Source organism: Rattus norvegicus, chromosome 19 (assembly GCF_021556685.1).
Source record: "Rattus norvegicus strain SHRSP/BbbUtx chromosome 19, alternate assembly SHRSP_T2T, whole genome shotgun sequence".
Taxonomy (NCBI): domain Eukaryota; kingdom Metazoa; phylum Chordata; class Mammalia; order Rodentia; family Muridae; genus Rattus; species Rattus norvegicus.
In genome coordinates this window covers 10509934-10529424 of record NC_141552.1, presented here as the reverse complement: position 1 = coordinate 10529424, position 19491 = coordinate 10509934, and the positions used below count along the sequence as shown (strand labels likewise).

The 19491-nt window shown below is 52.3% G+C and overlaps 1 protein-coding gene across 2 annotated transcripts in view; it reads left to right on the top strand.

The window, feature by feature from the left end:
* The first annotated feature begins 1305 nt into the window (after window positions 1-1305).
* Window positions 1306-19491, top strand: part of Cpne2 (copine 2) — a 37635-nt gene continuing 19449 nt past the window's right edge. The window contains 4 exon segments of one of the 2 annotated variants that reach the window (NM_001256466.2): window positions 1306-1482; window positions 16064-16281; window positions 18577-18756; window positions 19146-19220. In NM_001256466.2, coding sequence (NP_001243395.1) covers window positions 16102-16281; window positions 18577-18756; window positions 19146-19220 — 435 coding nt within the window. In that variant the 5' untranslated portion in view covers window positions 1306-1482; window positions 16064-16101. 2 annotated transcript variants of the gene reach the window in all.

Below are 19491 nucleotides of genomic sequence, written 5' to 3'. Positions count from 1 at the left end.
GGACCTAGCAACATCTTTCCCTGGACCCTCTAAACGCTTTAATTCTGGGTTCTTAGAAGAGTGCTGGTCAGGTCCCATGGCTGAGTTGGGTCTCTATGCTAATTGCCTTTCATCCTGAACTTATTCATCTACTTGTCTACCTGGCATTGCTCCCCAGTCTGGAAAAGACTATGCGGTCCCCATTTTCTACCTCCGCTCTAAGAGGAGCCACAGGTTGCTTTGTCCCAGAGCTGAGCAGAGGGCATGGAGGACTTTCTGTGCAAGAAGACCGAGGAGAATCTAGAGAAAGGCAGAAAGCTCCGGGGACAGGCAGGCAGAGAGAACAAAGCTCTGTGCCCTGGGGCTGCTTAGTGGGGGCCCTTCTAAGGCTGCAAAGTGCCAGTGACTCAGACGTGGGGGGGAGCGCGTAGCTACTGCAAGAGTCTCACGCATTAACCCTTATCTGTCTGGAATAGAAAACCTACAACCCAAGCGCAAGGCTTTACTGCTCAGTCCCACAATTCCCCCAGTCCGTGCACACCAGGGCCCAGGGCTTTAACTATGCTTATAAGATCTCTGGACAGCCAACCTCCAACCCACTCCCAACAGTATCTCGTTAAAAGAGCTTCGGCCCTGATGTCCAGTGGTTAACTCGATCGGAGGGTACAAAATACCACTGAGTGACCACCAGCTGCCCAGCGACAAAATAAGCCCTTAAGAACTGGTGCCTCTTCTGGGTCAAAAACGGGATGCACAGAGTGGGAGGCCTCAGCTCCGCGGAACTGCTCTCCCGTTGATCCCAAACCCCACTCTGAACGGCTTTAGCTCATCGTCTTTGTCACGGGAATATGTGTCATCTTCCCTGTCTCAGGCGACAAGAAAACGCTATTGAAAGAAATAAAAAATATATTTTTAATAGTACAATAAGAGGAAGAAAACACTGCGGTTCTTGTGCCGCTCCAACAGCCGGAAGCAAGTACTGGGCGTCTCCCCGAGGGCTCAGTGCCCAGCCCTGCCCGCTTTGGGGCGAAAGCCACGGGCGGCGCCTCGGGGTCTAGCGGGCCAGGAGATCGCACCCCTGGGTCCTCGCGTCTACAGCCGGAGCACAACGCACAGAGCTCGGCGGTGCCTGACGCCCAGAGCGGCGGGCCAGGTGCTGGGTGCGAATCCACGGCGTCGCACAGAGTGGCAGCCTGCTGTGTCCAGGTCCTCGCGGGCCACCAGCCGGGAGTCGGACAGGCTCCCGCGCAGCCCCGAGAGCCGCCCCTCCAGGAAGCGCCCGCCTCGCTCCCGCTTCCCGCCCACATCCTCCCTCGACTGGAGGGAGGAGCCGGTGCTGCAGCCGCGGCCCGAGGAGGGCCAGCCCCAGCCCGGGCGAGCGCAGGAGTGGGTACGGCCGCGCGGGTAGCGCCCTGTCCCTGTCCCGTGTCGCCGCCCGACCGACAGCACAGCGCGCGGGGATGCCCCGGCGACCCGGAGCACGCTGAGGCTTGGGGAAGCGCGGTGAGTGGGGTCCGCGGCGACGGTGGGCCGGGCACTGAGCGCGCCCAAGTTCGGCCTGGGGCTTCGAGGGGAGCGGGTTCTGAGGGAGGGACTCCAACGTCCCTGGCCACCGCCCCCCGCAGCACGCCCCGGAGGACTCAGCTCCTACCCGGCCACGCGGGGGCGCCCGTCTGCGGGGGGCTGCTGGATGGGCAGCTTCGGGGACACCGGCTAGCTATTTGGGAGACCCTCTTCCACCGTTAGGTGTCTGGAGGGCCACCGAGAGCTGGCGACCGCAGCCGTCAGCACAATTGCTTGGAGGAGAGTGCGCCCTTTGACCCCACCCTGACCCGGACCTGGCCCTGCTTGGTATCAGCCCTAGGGTCGACTCCCTGCTCCAATGTGGGAGATGAGATGGGGAAGAGTGCTGAGCGGCTTTCCAGAAGTCGGAGTGTGTTTGCAAACTAGTTTTTGCGCAAAAGCTGTCTGGCACCTGTGTGTTTCAAGGGGTGGAGGAGGAAGTGAGAAGCCCTTTTTTCCCATCCCTGTAAGCGATGCTCCTGGGAAAAATAAAGGAGACTAATGCTCCTCTTTCCTTCTCTTCCCCTCTCCTCCCGAATCCTGTCTTTGGTACAGATGGCTAGTCTTTGGATAAGAGGCTACCTCAAAAGGAGGCTGAGAGTGCCCAAGGTCACAGGTGCAATAGCAACCGGGAGCTCGGGAGCTCGGTGGCCATTCAAAGGGTCTGCCTTGTACTCTGATTCTTCCTGCCCTATAAGTATTCTGGGGGAAGGGGAAAGGGAAAGGCCTTTGAGGATTAGCCCAGATGCCCTTTGCTTTGTCTGACCATAGACCTCCATCATGTAGGGGTGTGGAGCTGTCACTCCGAGATGGGAAGGGGTATTATACTGCCCCTCTCAGAGACGGGAGAGAGTATTAATATTGTCCCTGGAGGCATCTACAGCTTCTGTGGTTGGAGGCCTTGTTACCAGGCAGACTTTCTGCTGAGAAGTTCCTACTCCAGGGTTAGAGTCCTGCCTTCCTACCTGTGGACAGTCCCTCCTTCTGCCTTTTAAACAGCCAAAGTCTTCCAGAATATAGCTCCCTCACCACGGGCTTAGAAGGGACTTGGTGTGTCGAAGTGGGAGGAGCTGGTCATCCAGCCATCTTGGTAGGGAAGCTGCTGTCCAGGAGAGACAATATAAGGTCCCTAATGGATGCTCGAGGATTGAGTCAGGGTCAGAGGTGCCACCTAGCTCCTAGTCCTATGTTCTTTGGCCTCTGGTCCCCTGGCTGCAACTTCTCTTTTGAGGTCAAAAACACTGCTTTTTGAATTGGATGAGAGCCCTTCTCCCGCAGGAAGGGAGGCATTTTGGTTGGGTTGTCATTTCTAATGGCCTATGGACAGCTCCAAGATGGGAGTCATGAGAGACCTGGCCTTGAACACCTTTCTGTGACCAGAAGTAGTATGGTGGCCTCAACTTTGCATTTCCGGTTTCTATAAAGTGGGATGGTCTCCAGGGCCTCCTGGAAACTGACCAGACACAAACACTAAAGCACGAGTTTATTGCACCCTGGCAGGGGGCCCAGTGAACTCCTGGGCTGTCCTTAGGTGGTGATGAGCCCTTGGAGTGGGAGAGTTCATCAGATGCATTTCTACACATGCACACACATGCGCGCGCGCACACACACACACACACACACACACACACACACACACACCCTTTGGCTCTGGGTGTTTTTCCATTTGTGAAATGAAGGCAGACTGCGATGGCAGCCCATTTGCAGAGCCGTGGGGAGGCCAGGACACAGGACAGGTATTCTTACAAGTGGGGAACTCTTCATGAGGGTCTGTGATTGCCTTTCAAGCCCTCCCCCAATGCTGTGAGCATTAAAAATCCGAGGGGACCACGTGAAGAAGAGGACCAAAATGGAGCCTCGGTTTATCTGTATCATAGTGAGGTGTGCACTCTCTGTCCCCTTCTCGTTCTAGGTAATTGTGTGTTTCCTTAAAGGTAGTTGTGAGGATCCGTTTAGATGACAAAGGGCTTGTGTGTCAGCACTGTGACTGGTGCGGGCGGCATTTGGGAACAGCTGTCATCCCATTGTTCCTGGGAATATTAGTACACTTGATTCGCATGACTGCATTCAACATTCCTTCTGGGATATTTTTCTTTTTTCCTCTTCTTCTTCTTTTTTTTTTTTTTTTTTTTTGGCCCTTGAGAGATGAGTCCTGGAATCTGGATATTGGTACTTCTGAGCTGTTCTAGGGCCAGAGGGGCCTGGGTAGGAAGGTTTGTTCTACGGTGCATCCTGTGTAGGTGCCCATCGCCCCGACCTGGAGCTGACTTCACTGGGCTCTGAGGCTTGCATAGAAGACAAAAAGCACTCTCTAGTAATTGTGTTCCTGTCAGGGGGCAGGGTTTCTTTACCTGCTGGGACTTCCTAAATGTTCCTTCCATCCCGTCTTCTGCCCTTGCCGAGACCTGCCAGACAGGCCGGGGCTGCAGAAGTGGGTGCAGAACACCTCTAGAAGCACTGGGCTTCAGAGAGGTCCGTGTGGTCTCTGTAAAAGCATGAGGTACCATCTAGGTAGGGCAAGCTGGTGATGGTGACCATCTAATCATGGTCCACCCGTTGCTGTCCAGGAGAGACAATTTAAGGTTCCCAAGGCTTGAGGACTGAGCTGGGACTAGAGGTGCCCTCTGTGTCCTTTGCTCTTGATTGCTTCCTGAATCTGGCTCCCGTGGAGGTCAAAGAAATTACTGGTTAGTGTGTTAGAGTACCGTCTACTTACCACCCGCAGCCACATCTTTGTCACCTGGTATCTGAGAGGAAGAGACAGGAGGGAGGAGACATCCCCATCCCTCTGCTTTACTGTGTTTTTCCCTGGGTGTTTTTCCATCTGAAGTCGTCATACTTGAACAGTATCTGGAACATAGAAGGTGCCCAGTAAACGCTGTGTGAAGAATGGAAGTCTACCCTTCATCCCAAATGAGGTCCCGAGTGTCAGGTGACAACCTGGAAGGATTGTGAGCTTACCACCTCTGGTCCCTGGAGGGACACTGGTTTCATTATGCTGGGTGCCAGGAAGGAGTGTGGAAAGGTGTGTGTCAGAACAGGGCGGGATTTCCTGGCACAAAAAGCTGGAGGTTATAGGTAGCCACTGTTACTCCTTGCTGCCGTTGCCTTCCCACAGAGGACTGAGAAATACTGGGAAGTGTTATCCATTCCCCACCTAACCTAGATGTTTCTTAATCTCTCTGACCTCAGTTTATCCACCTACTCACTCCTTCCTTCTTTCCTTCCTTCCTTCCTTCCTTCCTTCTCTCCTTCCTTCTTTCCTATGATTGGTTGGTTAATTGACCGTGTGTGTGCTGGGATAGAACTTCAAGCATGATCAGTCAACTGCTCTACCACTGAACTCTAGCTCCAGCCTCTCGTCTCTGACCTCAGTTTCTTCATCTCAGAAATGGGCAAGCTAAAAACTGTTTAGCTAGAAGTGTTCCAAGCAGGCCATCTGGGTTAGGGAAAGCCACATGCTAGTGGTGTAACTGTGGTCCAGGCAGGCTCTGCCCCTGGGCTGGAGAGCTTAGGAAGGACAGAGAGGTATGTATCTACAGCCACACCCCCAAGTCTCGAAGGAGGCTCGGCCATGCCTTATTACTTCACAGTCAGAGAAACAGATAGAAGAGAAAGATCCTCACATCACGAGGCAGTGCCTAGTTGCCCCATGGTACTCCCCTGGTGGGTGTGAACACAATACTGGGGGAGCAGAGGTTGAGCCCAATCTCTGACCACAAGGTCACCAAACCCTCAACTCTCCATTAGTTAGGGGCCTCATTCTGACCAGACTCACTCCTGAGGTCCCCTAAGTGCTCAGAGCTCTCGGCAACACAGAGAACTCCGCGTCCATCCCTCAGCTTCCAAGGAGGCAGGAGAGAGGCATGGTACCCAAGCCTACTCTGCAGATGAAGTGCAGAGACCTAGAAAGGAGGAGGGAGTGGTGAGAAGGACCTAACATGAACAGCTACCTGCTGGACCACTTGGCCGGTCCCGGTAGGATCACTGGGAAGACCCTAGGTGTCTGAGCTGCACAGGGAACCAGAGTTTGGGTGGATGTTAACCAGCCTCCTTCCCAGTATGGCCTGGCAGAAACCGAGGGTCCCAGGAGAGCATCAGAGCCAACCCACTGCCACAGCCTCCTCGCCTGGCTGTCTATTTCTATATTTATCCCCATAATGGCCTGGTTGCCTGGCAGAGTGTGGTGTCTTTTAAGCACAGTGCCCGGTGCCATATCTGAAGTAGAGAGTGGATTATGTGCAGAGTTCCACGACCTCATCGCTTTGTCCAGAGTGAGTGGCTGCTTGCTCCTGGGGCTGCATGCCACTTGGCAGGAACCACACAGCCACCGAGACGCCCGGGGAAGGCCCCGGGAGTAGGAGTCTTGACTCTGAATCCCTCCTTTCCTAACAAGCAGGGATATTGAAGTAGTAGGACCGAGGTCGGGATTCTTATATGGCTGGAAGGTGAAGCAAGGTGCACCCTTTTAGCCCAGAGTGTCTAAGAACTCGTTATTCCAAAATCCCAGAGTTTAGCTAGGTGTGGTAGGGCATATTTTTGATCCCAGCTTTCAAGAGGGTCTCTGGAGCTGCAGATCAGCCTGATCTACGTATCAAGGTTAGAACACCCAGAGTCTAAAAACAGACAGACAGACAGACAGACAGACTGACAGACAAAACCCCAACAGCCCACAGGGCCAGAGAAATGTCTCAGAGATTAAGAGCACTTTTGCTCTTGCAGAGAACCTGGGTTCAGTTCCCAGTATCTTACAACCATCCATATTCTAGTTCTAGGGGATCTGATACCTTATCTAGCTAGCCACTGTGGGCAACACACACACACACACACATACACACACACACAGACACACATGCACACACACACATACACACAGACACACATGCACACACACACATACACACAGACGCACACACACACACAGACGCACATGCACACACACACATACACACAGACACACATGCACACACACATACATACACACAGACACACATGCACACACACATACATACACACAGACGCACACACACACATACACACAGACACACACAGACACACAGACACACATGCACACACACACACACACAGATGCATACACACACGCACACATGGTGCACAAATATACATGTAGGCAAAACATGTGTATACATAAAAGAAATAATTTTTTTTTTGGTTCTTTTTTTCGGAGCTGGGGACCGAACCCAGGGCCTTGCGCTTCCTAGGTAAGCGCTCTACCACTGAGCTAAATCCCCAGCCCCAAAAGAAATAATTTTTAAAAGTCCAATAATCCCCAGGCCCAGGAACTTTGTGGATCTGCGATCCTAGGCTTCCATAATACCTTCTCCCTCCTTCAACCGTGTCCTTTCACTTGCTCAGCTCCCCTCCTGTCCACACCCATGTTGGGAATAACAGAAAGAGAGGCTGGCTGTGGTGGCACATGCCTGTATTCCCAGCCAGCACTCAAGAGCCTGGGGCAGGAGGAGTATTAAATATTGTACTGTGAGTTCACAGTCAGCCTGGTTTATATAGCAAGACCCTGTCTCAAAATCAAAATGGCTGAGCATGGGGCTTGGCATCACAGTGCACAGGGCCCTCCACCCAATCCCCAGCAGTTCAAAAAAGAAAGAGAATCGCCCCCAACATAGGGTACCATGGCAGAGCTGTGCATCTGGGATAACAGCAGCTGGGTCCAGCGATGGGAACACGCAGCCCCACTCCTGGTGTCCCTTCTCATCTGCTTTATGCTGCCTGCGGCCTGTCACCATTGTCATCCCTTTCAACGGTGTAGGCTTCTTTTGTCCACACTTAACCTCACCTAAGGAGTCCAGTAGGGAGAGCATATCCTCCTTCATGCTGACACATGAACTGCTGATCTTGGATCAGGGTAGCAACACAGACAGTGCCGCCGTGGCTGTCGTCCCGTGGGTCCTTTGGTGGACGTCCGTGTCGGGAGTTAGCTTGCAGGCCCTGCCAGATGTTTCTCCTGAAGGGTTTGCACCAGATCCCACTGCCTCTGGCAAACTGTAGGAGTTCTGGTCACTCTGCATTCTCGGCAGCACGAGACCTGTCAGCTTTCTGCAATTTTGACCGTCATAAGGATCGGGATGGGCCTGGTACACGGTGATACTGCGCTTGGTTCTACTGAGCTGAACGGGAAGAGTAAAAGGTGTCAGGTGGAGGACGAGAAAGTGGGGACTCACAGAAAAGCATTATTGGAACCTCATGTAGTGAAGACATGAGGTGAGGGAGGGGACCATGGGAGCCCTACCAGGGTGACTAGGTGTTGTCCTGAGAGGGAAAGGGAGCCTCCCTCCAAGAGACTTTTACCATTGTGAAACAGAGTTTTCAGTGTGTCCCGACACTCCCATGGGTAAGAAAGCAGATGTAGGGGCTGGGGAGGTGGTTCCATCAGTACAGTGCTTGCAATGCCCTAGGGCCTGAGTTCAGTTGCTAGAACCCTAGCTGGAAAGACAGGTGAATCCATCCTTGGGGCTCAGCAGTCAGGTTCCGGGCCAGTAAGAAACCTCAAGGAATAGCATCCGAGGTTGTCCTCTTGCCTGTATGTATGTGTGCACTTGTACACACACACACACACACACACACACACACACACACACACACACGCACGCACGCACGCGCACACACACACACACGAGAGGGAGGGGGAAGGATGGAGAGAGGGAGAAGGAGAGAAAGATTCAACAGGGTCCCATCAGTCTGGAAAGTGGATCCTTTCTAAGACCCAGAGAGTGATATCAAGAGCAGTTATCAGGAGCCAGAAGGCAGGAACCGTTTAGGCAGGAACCGTCATCCAATCTCCATTGACAGTGGATGTGGGTGGGGTTCACATGGTCACAGGGCCTCGAGCAGGGATGTTCAGAAGGTAAAGCTCACTATGCACTCAGAATGGGATTGGGCCTTATAGTGACTCCTCTATTTCAAATCTGTCTCTGTTGGGGTGGCTATGTCCACGTTCCCCTTCCCTTGGAGCTGACAGGCAGGGGTATCCTGGTGCTCCCACACTTGAGAAGTCAGTACCCCATCTCCTGCCCCTCAAAGCTCAAGGTTGCTCGGATGGCTTTACTGTCTCTGTGAACTTGGCTGGCCTATAGTGACCAGTTGTTTAGCCAAATACCAGTCTAGATGTTTCTGTGAAGGTATGCTTAAGATGCGATTAACATTTAAATCGGGCTTTGGGCAAAGTGGATTAGCACCTGGGCCCCATCCAGTTGATGGATGGCCAGAGACTGAGTTTCCTTTAAGATGAGGTCTTGGACCTTAGGAGCACAACATATTTAAAAAACAAAACAAAACAAAACAAACGAACAAAAAAAAAAAACTTTCCTGTTTCCAGCCCATGGTGTCCCCCCAACTTCAGGCTTACCCCTGTTGTGGTCCGATGAACTGATTCTTTAAAAATCAGCCTCTTGTTGTATAGATGCAGACAAGCTACCATCTCCATGTCTCTGGAGGGTCCTGACGATGCGCTTGCCCTCTGAGTTCCTGTGCCTTGGCATCTGGGATTGCATCTGGTCAGTGGGATGACAATGCCCTCGAGACCCATCCCAAGACTCCGAGGGAACCTTGAGGACTTAGCAGCCCTAGGGGCCAGCAGGCAAGGAGTGAGCGACTGGTTAGTTGAGGGTTCTAGTTAGTAGAAAATTACTATCTAAACCAGGAGTGGCAGGGCTTATATGGAAACCAAGCATCACGGCTGCTTAACTAGGCCACGTGCAGGCCAAGGTAGAGCTATCCCCAAGGCGTTGTCCCAGCCTCAGGTGCCTGCCTCCTTGCTCCCATCCTGCCGCAGGAGGGCAGTTTCCAGATCACTCTAGGGAGCATGTTTGAAACCGCACCTGCCTGCCAAACCCGTGGTTTGTGTGTGCTTGGCCTCCTCCGCCTTGCCTGCGGGCCTGTTCATACAGGGTTGTTGGGTGTCTCCCTAGGGCTTCTGATGGAGCAGGTCTGGGTGGGGCCAGATAGTACACTGCTAGTGCTTTCTGGGAACCATGCTAGGAGCAGGGAAGCCCCAAGCTAAGAGCTACAGTCCTTAGAAGGTGGCGCCCACCAGGTCCTGTGGCTTCTGTCACCCTTAGGGTGTCAAAGCCAGAGAGTTCGCCGGAAACCTCCAGGACTATCACCAAATTCTCCAGTCTCTAATCAACTCCCTGGCCCCATCCTCCACTCTTGGCCTAACTGACAGGGTACACTGTGCCCACAGCAGACGAGGGTAACAGAGAACCGTGCGTTCCAACCAGTTTTAGTCCCTTGCCCTTTTCCTTTGGCTGCACATCACCTGGTTTTTGTTTTTGTTGGTTTATTTGTTTGTTTGGTCCTCCGACTCCACCCCAGAGATTAGGAACCGCTCTAATAGCAAATATCTTAATCCTCCGAGCAGCCCAGGAACATACCTTGCTGCCTTCTTTTTTGCAGAGGGCAAAACTGAACGAGAGAGATTAAGTAAGTCATAATCCTGAGGTCACACAGCGGAGAAATGGCAGAACCAGAGGCTCACAGGCAGGATACTACGCCCAGGGTCAATGCATTTAACTGCTACTCCATACTGGTCAGAGGCCCAAAAATGTCTGGGTGACTGTCATTAGCAAGGCTTTGCAACACTTTGCTCCTTAGAGGTTGCATTGAAAACAGAATTTTTTTTTTCTTTTTTATCTTCCAAATACCACACATTGTTGTGGAGGTCAGCGGACAAGCTCAAGTGTCATCCCCTTTCTACCTGTTGTTTGTCGCTGTGTATACCAGGCTAGCTGGCCCGTCAGCTTCTGGAGAGACTCCAGTCTCCGCCTACCATCTCACCATAGAAGCACTGGGCTTGTAGTCACGCACTGCCACAACTTGCCTTTATAGGGTTCTGGGGATTCAAACTCAAGTCCCCATGCTTGTGTGGTAAGCCCTTTCCCTACTCAGCCATCTCTGCAACCTCAGGCATGTTGTTTTGACAGTACCTGTGGCATCCTACTAGGAGTGCTTTTTGGTAGGCCCACAGGGCCTCCTGTCCCTAGAGCCTCACGGCTGAGAATCTTGGGCCTGAGCAGCAGCTGCTGGGCCCCTTTAGATCTCTCCTTGTCTGCCTTCCACTCTTGCCTCTGTCTGGATCCCCTGCAACCCATTGTCTCCTGAGCCTGCCTCACTTGGCGTCTCCTGTAACCACCACCTCAGAGTCGGGATCCCTGCATCGGATTTAGCTGCAGAGGTCCCTCAACCACATAAAGCACCTATGCCCTGTCAATGGGCTTGGGCTCCATCTGTCCCTTACCCCGTCTTGGGCCTCTGCTTGGATCTTCTTGTATCCCTGTGTGTGTGTGTGTCTCTCTCTGATCTTTCAGAGGCTGTGAGAGCCAAGGCTGGAGAGGTAGCTTTAGCTTTTGAGAGATACAGAGGAGCAGCCAGCCGCTGGGCTCCTGACTCCTGGTCCATTTACTGTGCTCACTGGGTGTTCAGAGTACACAGACCTGCATTCATGCTGGGGGGCAGGTGTCGGTGCCAGAGCCTCCCTTGAGAACTACATCACGGGAGCTTATGGGGGAATGTGTAAAAGAGTTCTACATTTAAGTTGCGATCACTTAAAGAAATGGTGGGGTGTGGAGACGGATCACATTGGCTTACGTGATTGTGGCAGACCTCCGAGAACGCTGACAACGGGGACCTTGCGAGAGAAGAAAAGTGTTTTCAGCGAATGGAACCACAAGTGCTGAAGGGGAGGTGGGCTTACTTGAAATCGGACTGGAAGCCAGTGAAGCTTGGCTGAGAACGTGGGAGAATGGCATGGAAGCCATCAACTCGCCCTGACTTCCTCAACCTGGGGTGATGCAAGGACTTGCGATCCGGAAGGGTCACATCCGGAAGATTCTGTGGTGGCACTTGACTTACATGACCGTTGTCCCTCTGACTGCACAGGGGAAAGTTACTGAGGTACTGCGGAAGAGATTTCACAGCAGCTTGCCTGGCTATGGCAGGGGGAGTGGAGGCAGGAGGCCAGGAGTGGGAAGAGGCTGTTCCATGGGCCCTGGGAGAGGGAGGGCAGGGAGTCATTGGCCATGAATGACTAGAGTTCCGACCAGAACCACAATTCTCTAGATACGTAGCTCAGTTCTGATGTCGCCGGAGTCCACTCTTCTCTCAAGGGCAAGACGCATGGTCTGGGTGGGTCTATACATTTTAGACACAGTCTCACTGTATATAGCCCAGTCTGAGCTTGAACTCATGACCCTCTTGCTTCTGCTTCCTGAGTGCTGTGCCACCATGAGCTGCTCTACCACACTCACTACCTTGTTACTGCGATCCTAGGATATATAAGGAATGTTTGTTGAATGAATATGTGACCACTGACAGGTCATTGCCAAGTCCTGCCTTCCGTTTGCCTCAATTAGCTCTCCCAGAAATGGACCTACTGGTTTTGGATCCCTAACTCCAAGCTCTTTCTCAGGGGCCTGTGCCCACACCTGTACTAAGAATCCTATCATCCTTGGGAGAGGCTCTCGCTGCTTGCACCCCCTCCTCCAGCTCCAAACCCCAAATTACCTGCAGATGGTGCTGTCCTGGAGCTTTTCCATCTTGCCCAATGCTCACACAGACCCAACCCCCTCCTTAATGACACCTTGCTGCCTTCTACTGAGGGAGGGGAGGGGGCTGGCCCAACCAGGCTGTGGTTTCTTTTTCCATTGCGTCAGGCCTCAGGGTCTAGATCCCTGCCCTGTTGCTGGGCTGGCACCAAGGGCCACTCCGATCCCGGCCTGTTTCAACCTCAGACACCATGTGCTCCCCATTTCGGGGATCCAGAAGCTTCCTGCCAGAGGGTGAGTTGGAGATGGGAGCCCTGCCCCTGGTTGGGGAGGAGTCCACTTCCCCGCCCACCATTCACAGAGCTGTTTTTCTTCAGCTGGCGCTGGAGCTGACCCAGGTGGAGTTGTCCTAGGCTTCGCTGGACCAGGCCCCTCATGGCCTTGCCCTTGGCTAGTTAGAGGTGGGATGCTAGTTCAGTCACAAAGGCAAGATTCTGGGTATGTGGACGAGCTGATGACGACCATGAAGATGTGTCCTCAGAGTGGTCATGTGAGCTTGGGCCTTTGTTCATCGGGGGCGGGGTGTTGAGTAGTGTGTTCATGTAGCCAGATCTGTGTGTGCGCTACACCAGAAAGTGTACCTGACCCCTTCCATATGAGAACAGAACTCTGGGCTATAGGGGTCCATGCCTAGGCAATAAATCTGTTGTAGAGGGGCCAGTGTTGCAAATAGGAAGTAGGTGAAGCCCACATGTCAGTGATGGGGGAGTATGTGGATAAGGTGATGCCAGAGGAGCTGAAGACCTGGGTTCTGGGTCCTTGTTAAAATGGGGACTGGGGCAAGCCTATGGGCACAGGCTTAATATCCCATCTACTTGGGAAACTGAGGCAGGGATAGCAAGTTCAAGGCCTGCTGGGCTATAGAGTGGGATCAAGGCTAGTCTGCGTAGCATAGTAAGATCCTGTCTCAAAAAAAAATATATATATTAATATATAAAGAAGAAAACATTTGAGTATGTACTTTTAGTAGCACTTTTAGCTTGCATATAGTGGGCCCCAATTTCAAACCCCTATCACTACAAAATTACACACACGCGTGCGCGCGCGCGCACACACACACACACACACACACACACACACACACACACACGTACGTAATGGGCTTGTCCTTGGTTCCTCTGCCCGGCAGCCTTAGGTCTAAGCCTGTCTCTTGGTCCCATGCTCTCTGGTCTGGTGGGTTCCCAGGCTGTCCCTTCTTTGCCCAGTATTCTTCCTCAGGTGAGAAGGTCTGCATTGGCTTGGGCATTGAGAGATAGCCCCTCAAGCAGCCCCTGCTGCTTCCCGAAGGGTGGCCCCGGACAGTGCTTGTCCACTTTCTCTTCCTGCATTCCCTGTATGTAAAGTCGGGTGATGATCTTGCCCATGCCCACCCCGGGTAGAACAGGGGCCCCTATGGACACCTTGGATGCCCATTGGCCAGCTGAAGCTTTGCTTTTCGCTGCCTAAACCACATCCATGGCTCCTCAGCCCTTTGTGCAGAAACTGATTTTAACCAACGAGAATAAATCCTGCCAGGAAATTGCAGTGCTGTCCTGATGCTTTGGGAACTGTGATTGTAATGAGGTTCTAGGGACAGCCAGTAGGAGGGGGAAGCTAAGACTGGCTTCTTCACTCTCCATATCCCCTCCCTGCCAGGAGGTCCCTGGGACCACAGTGCCTACTGTGTCCTATTTGCAGAGTCCCTTAGGAAGCTGCACTGGGGAGGGGCTTCGGTCTGGGGAGTAGAGCTCTGTGGAGTGGTCTTTCCTGGTCTGCTGTGGGACAGCAGCTGCTGCTCCTTAGCGTAACAGCTGTTGCAGACAGAGAGAGCTTTTGAGAAGCCAGGAAGCCAAACATGGTGATACACGTCATGCTAGCATGCAGCAGACAGAAACAAAGACTATAAATTCAAGGACAGCCTGGGCTACATAATGAGATCCTACCTCAAGCAAGGGAGGTGGGGGGTGATGGCTAAGTGGGCAGAGTTGCCAGTAGAACTAACAACCTTTGCTCATCCCTGGGCTTCTCTCCTTCCAGGAAGGAAGGAGCTGATTTCCAAATTGTCCTCTGACAAGGACGTTCACCCACACCCCTGACAACAAACAAACATATAGATACCAACATTTTAAAGGACTAGGAGACGGCCCATGTGCAAGCATGAAGACCAGAGTTCAGATCCCTTAACAGCCATGTAAAAGACCTGGTGATGTACATATGTAATCCCAGGGCTGTGTGGCATGGGGGTTGGGGGTGGGGAAGAACAAGCAGATCTCTGAGCCCGGCTGGCCAGCCAGTATAGCCAGATAGGTGAGTTCCAGCTTCAACAAGAGACCCTGTTGGGATCAGGTGGAGATGCCTGGGAAGTGGCCCAGCGGGTAAGGGATGCTTGGTCTGCAAGTGTGAGGATGTGAGGACTTGAGTCTGAAGTTGCGGAGTCTATGTAAAAGGTCAGGCGTGACCGTGGGTGCCTATAACTCTGACGTCCAGGGGGCAGAGACGAGAGGAGTCCCAGTGCTCACTGGCCATCCAGCTTAGCCAAAATGATGAACTTGAGAGAGATCTTATCCCCAGGGAGTAAGAGATAAGACAGAGCAGCAGAGGAAGACACCTGGCATCTTGTTCTAGCCGATATGGGCACTGGAGCATGCACCCCCACATTCTTGTGCACAGCACAGCACACACAGCAAGGGGGAGAGCGATTGAGGAAGACACCTAGTGTCAACCTCTGGTCTTCCCAAATGTACATGCAAGTGAATACATACACACACACACACACACACACACACACACACACACACACACACACACACAGGGCAAACGAGATTATACCAACCCTGCTTCTGACTTGCCTCACTGCCCATAGAGAGCTAGACTTATACAGTCCCTGTCACTGTGTTTGAACTAAACCAAACTGGAGGCTCATAGTCTCTCTAGCCCCAGAGATGACACCAGAGCTGGAATGTGCTCAGTAACCCATGCGCTCAGGAGAAGCTACTGGCAGGTCTCCCACAAGACTGAGGTGGGATCCTAGCATACTCTAAGGCGCAGGGGTATAAGCGCCCCCCTCCCCCGCAACCTAGGGAAGATACAAATCATTGAACAGTGAGGGGACCGAATATTAGTGTCGCTTTTATGAGGTGTTTGGGAACTAGGCACATCACCCATGACAGCGCACACGCATTTGTGATCTCAGAGAACCAAGGTGGGACGTTGTGTTGGCAGATAGGAAGTCAAGGGTGCCTGGGAGGTTAGTTCTATGCTGACGACTAGGATCAACCCTGGCCGATATAGTTGTTCATTTACTGGTGCACACACCCTTCACATGGGCTCTGAAGGCTACTTTATTCCAGCTGTGGGCCTGGGATGGTGGGAGGAATATAACAGGCGGTGAACAAGGTCCAGTTTTCAATAGGTTACCAGAAGTTCACTTCCTAGTGGCCAAAAAAACAAAAAAACCCAAGCCGTCATAGGCAGCACTGATGCTAACCCATGCTTTGCTCAGGAGAAGCCTTGGTTTTCTGGCACCAGCCACGTAGGATACCCTTGTCTACTATGATGCCCCGTGGCTGCTACATGGGCAACACAGGGGCCTGTGTATGGCTCATGGGTAAAGACAGAAGGCAGAGGAGAGGCACCAAAGTGGACCATACCTCTCAGAGATTCTGTATTCCTTCAAAGTCTCTTGTCTTCTCCCTCTAACAAGCCTTCGCCATCGCTCTCTCACGCACACACCTTCTGCCATCTTACCACCTACTTCTTCTTTGTTTTATTTTGAAATGGAGTCTTGCCCAATCTAGCTAGGTTAACCATGCATTCAGCCTCCTGCATGCTGGGATTACAGGCTTATACCGGTGTACCCAGTCTCTACTCAGTTATTGAAGGTCAAGTAGTAAGCCCTCCCTGTGGTGAGGTAGCCTGTGAAGAGTATCTGTCCCTTTCTGACGCTCAATCCTGTCCTCCAGACTGCCAGGAACTGTTGCTGCTGCCACCACCAACCCCCATGGCCTACATTCCGGATGGGGGCCCTCCCACTGCAGGGGGCATCCCCTTGGGTTCTCAGTGCTGTGTGTGCAAAGTGGAGCTGTCAGTGAGTGGCCAGAACCTGCTGGACCGGGACGTCACCTCCAAGTCTGACCCTTTCTGTGTCCTCTTTATAGAGGACAACGGCAGGTGGATGGAGGTGAGGCTAGACACCAGTGTCTATGATGGGCAAGGCCTGGCTGGGCTGTGGACATGCTCTTCTTGGATCTAGGGAATGCCAGGGTCCATGGGACGAGGACTGGTGGCGGAAGATCACTTAGAAAACTGGCACCATTTTTTACAATTAAACCTTTTTTTTAGATGTATTTAAAGTATTACTTAAACCAGGCATGGTAGTATATATCTGTAATTCCAACACTGAGGCAAGAGGATCAATCACAAGTTCCACGTCCGTCCCCGTTATGTAATTAAGAAGTCCCTGTCTCAAAAAAAAAAATACATAGAAAAATAAAATAATTACTGTAAAATATATTTTTGGCGGGGTGTGGTGGTGTAGTGACACACACCTTTAAAACCAACACAAAGACAGGTGGATCTTTGTGAGTTCCAGGCTAGCCAAGGCTACATACTGAGAACCTGTCTAGAAAATGAAGCAAAACAGAAAACACTATATATAGCTAAATAGCTAGACTTCTGTCTAAATTAAACCCACACATACGTAATTATCATATTTATTATGGCCTAATAGTTTATGTGGCTCTAGTCAGGCGAGGCTTCTATCATTTTGCACAGACTTGCTTCCTGTAAGTGACCTTTCTGTTTGGTTTCTGGCAATCACTCTGTAGGCCAGAAGCAAAGAGAAATAAGTTGTTTAGTCTTGGGCCCCAGTGGTGGACTCAGGCCCAGCAATGCTACCCCTGCTATGTGACCTCAGGTGAACTGCTGCCCGTTTCTGGGCCTGTCTCTTTAGTAAATAAGGGCTTTTATTTTTCCCTTACCTAGAGTGGGAAACTTCCCACTGGGAACTTCTGAGCTGCAAGTCTGGCCTGAGGGTTGGGAAGGGCTGCAGTTCAGGGAGGTTACCAAGAAACTTGAATTTCTCGTGCCAGCAGCCTTCAAAACTTGCTTTGATTCCTTACAGAGGAAGCTATGTTTGCTGTTTATCAAATTCAGAATAACTTGAGGAAGACGACCTAGAGAACTAGGCCTGCCTACCAAGGAGAATACCTGTTCACAGTTCAGTGTCCCATCTTCCAGATCCTTATACCTGCATGAGTATTTCCCAAAACATGTATTAGCGGTTTCATTTTAATGTAGCAGGAGATAATCTAGAACTCCTAGCCCTTCCTCCTTCCTCCTAAGTGCTGGGATGACAGGTTTGCAACCCCTCTGGCCTGTTTTTCAATTAAATATTGAGCCAGACAGTGGTAGGCGCTCACCGCACATGCTCCAGTTTACAAGAGTTTTCACAGATGTTGGCTTCTTGTGATGAAAACCCCTTGTTTTAAAGGAGCTGGGATTGCTGGCCAGTTTACAGAGGGGAAAGTGGGCCTGGAGTCTCGCGGGCTTCTGTATTACATCCAGGATGTTGCTGATACAGCCAACAGAGGGAGATGAGACAGTAAACCAACCCAGAAGTCCAGGGACAGACCAGGCCTGTAGTTACCGTTCAATCCCCTCTGCTATGTCTCCAGAACCATGCTCCTCAGGGAGTGATATCTCCCCGATTTATGACACGCCCCCCATCTCTGCTACCCCCGGATTGTGCATATAGGCTAAAAATAATCCAGGTCAAGACCTCTTCCGATCCCGCTGTTCCTCCTGCCCTTGGAAGCCCGGGTGGAAGGAAAAACCAACCCAGCCCAGTTCTCAAAATAGCTTGTCACTCAGGGTTCTGCTATGTGTGAGGTGGTTCCATGAACCCACAATACCCAGCCCTGTCCCCACCCAGGCTTTGGTGCCCAAAGCAGGTGGGCATGCTAGACTGGACAGGTCCAGAATTCTATACAAGATACCGTCGCCTCCACTACCCAGGCCCTTGACTTTACCCGGCTCTGCCTCCTCTCTGTTTCCTCTTAGCAGTGCATACAGTGCAATTTTGAGAAAAGGGTTTTCTTAAGTAAAAAAAATAGGAAAGCCACACAGTCACAGGCTTTCATTTTACAGAGGTAAAAGTAGGCCCAGATGGAGAGAGGATTTGTCCTCTGTCACATCCCAGTCTCGGATGTGGTCTGAGCTCCTACTCTAGTCCCTGGGAATGGGGAGGGTTTATAGAGTCAGAACTGGGCTCCAATCTTGCGCCCGCCTCCCTCTGACCTAACATTTCTGATCTTCAGTGTTCTTACCTGTGAACCGAGGCTCATGGGATGTGAGAGCTGGTGGGAGGTACACGGAGGTAGTGAGGTGGTAGGAAGATTGCCAGCAGCTACCCATCGAGGGAACCTGGCCACCACAACTCTCCCCACCTCCCCCCATGACCGTGTCCCTCTACCAGTTCGACAGAACAGAAACAGCCATCAACAACCTCAACCCGGCCTTCTCTAAGAAGTTTGTGCTGGACTACCACTTCGAGGAGGTGCAGAAGCTCAAGTTCGCTCTGTTTGACCAGGACAAGTCCAGTGCACAGTTGGATGAGCATGACTTCCTGGGCCAGTTCTCCTGCAGCCTTGGCACGGTGAGCCTGGGGCTCCCAAGTAGAGAGGGGTACACAGGAGCCTCATAGACAACCTCTGCTCTTGGGGTCAGGCGGGCATCAGTCATGATTTCCTATCCCCTACTTTCCCTAGCTGATCCTCCTGGGGCTCCCCATCTGCCACACAGACACCCCCCCCCCCCCCCCGCCCAGGAGCCAACAGGTCCCAGAGGTGTCGTAGCCCAGTGAGTTTGGCACCAGACAGAACGCTCCCACTGAAGGGACAACCAAACCCAGTGCCGGCTACCTGCTACCACAGAAAAGTGGGGACAGTGTGATTCATGGTGCTGTCACCACAGCCCTGTTGTTGACCTATCCCCAAGAGCCCCTGCTGCCTCCCTGAGCACTGTTCTCTGTCTCTCCCACTCCAGATTGTCTCCAGCAAGAAGATCACTAGGCCTCTGCTGCTGATGAATGACAAGCCTGCAGGGAAGGGCTTAATCACGGTACCAGATCCCCCCCCCCCCAGCCTTTCACATCCCTTTCCTGTCTCTCCCACCCTCCCCCCATCAATGGACTGCTTCTCCAGCAGATAATCACCAGCTTTGTTGGGAGTAAAAAGGCCCAACTTACAACTTAGCAACAGGTCTCTTAGCAACGGGCTCCTGGCTCTACAGATGATGTACTGGGGGGCTGTCTGGCTGGGGGACTGTCGGAAGGCCCTGCACGATGCAGCACGGGGTCAGGGGCCTCCTTATCATTGTGGGGAGGGGTGTT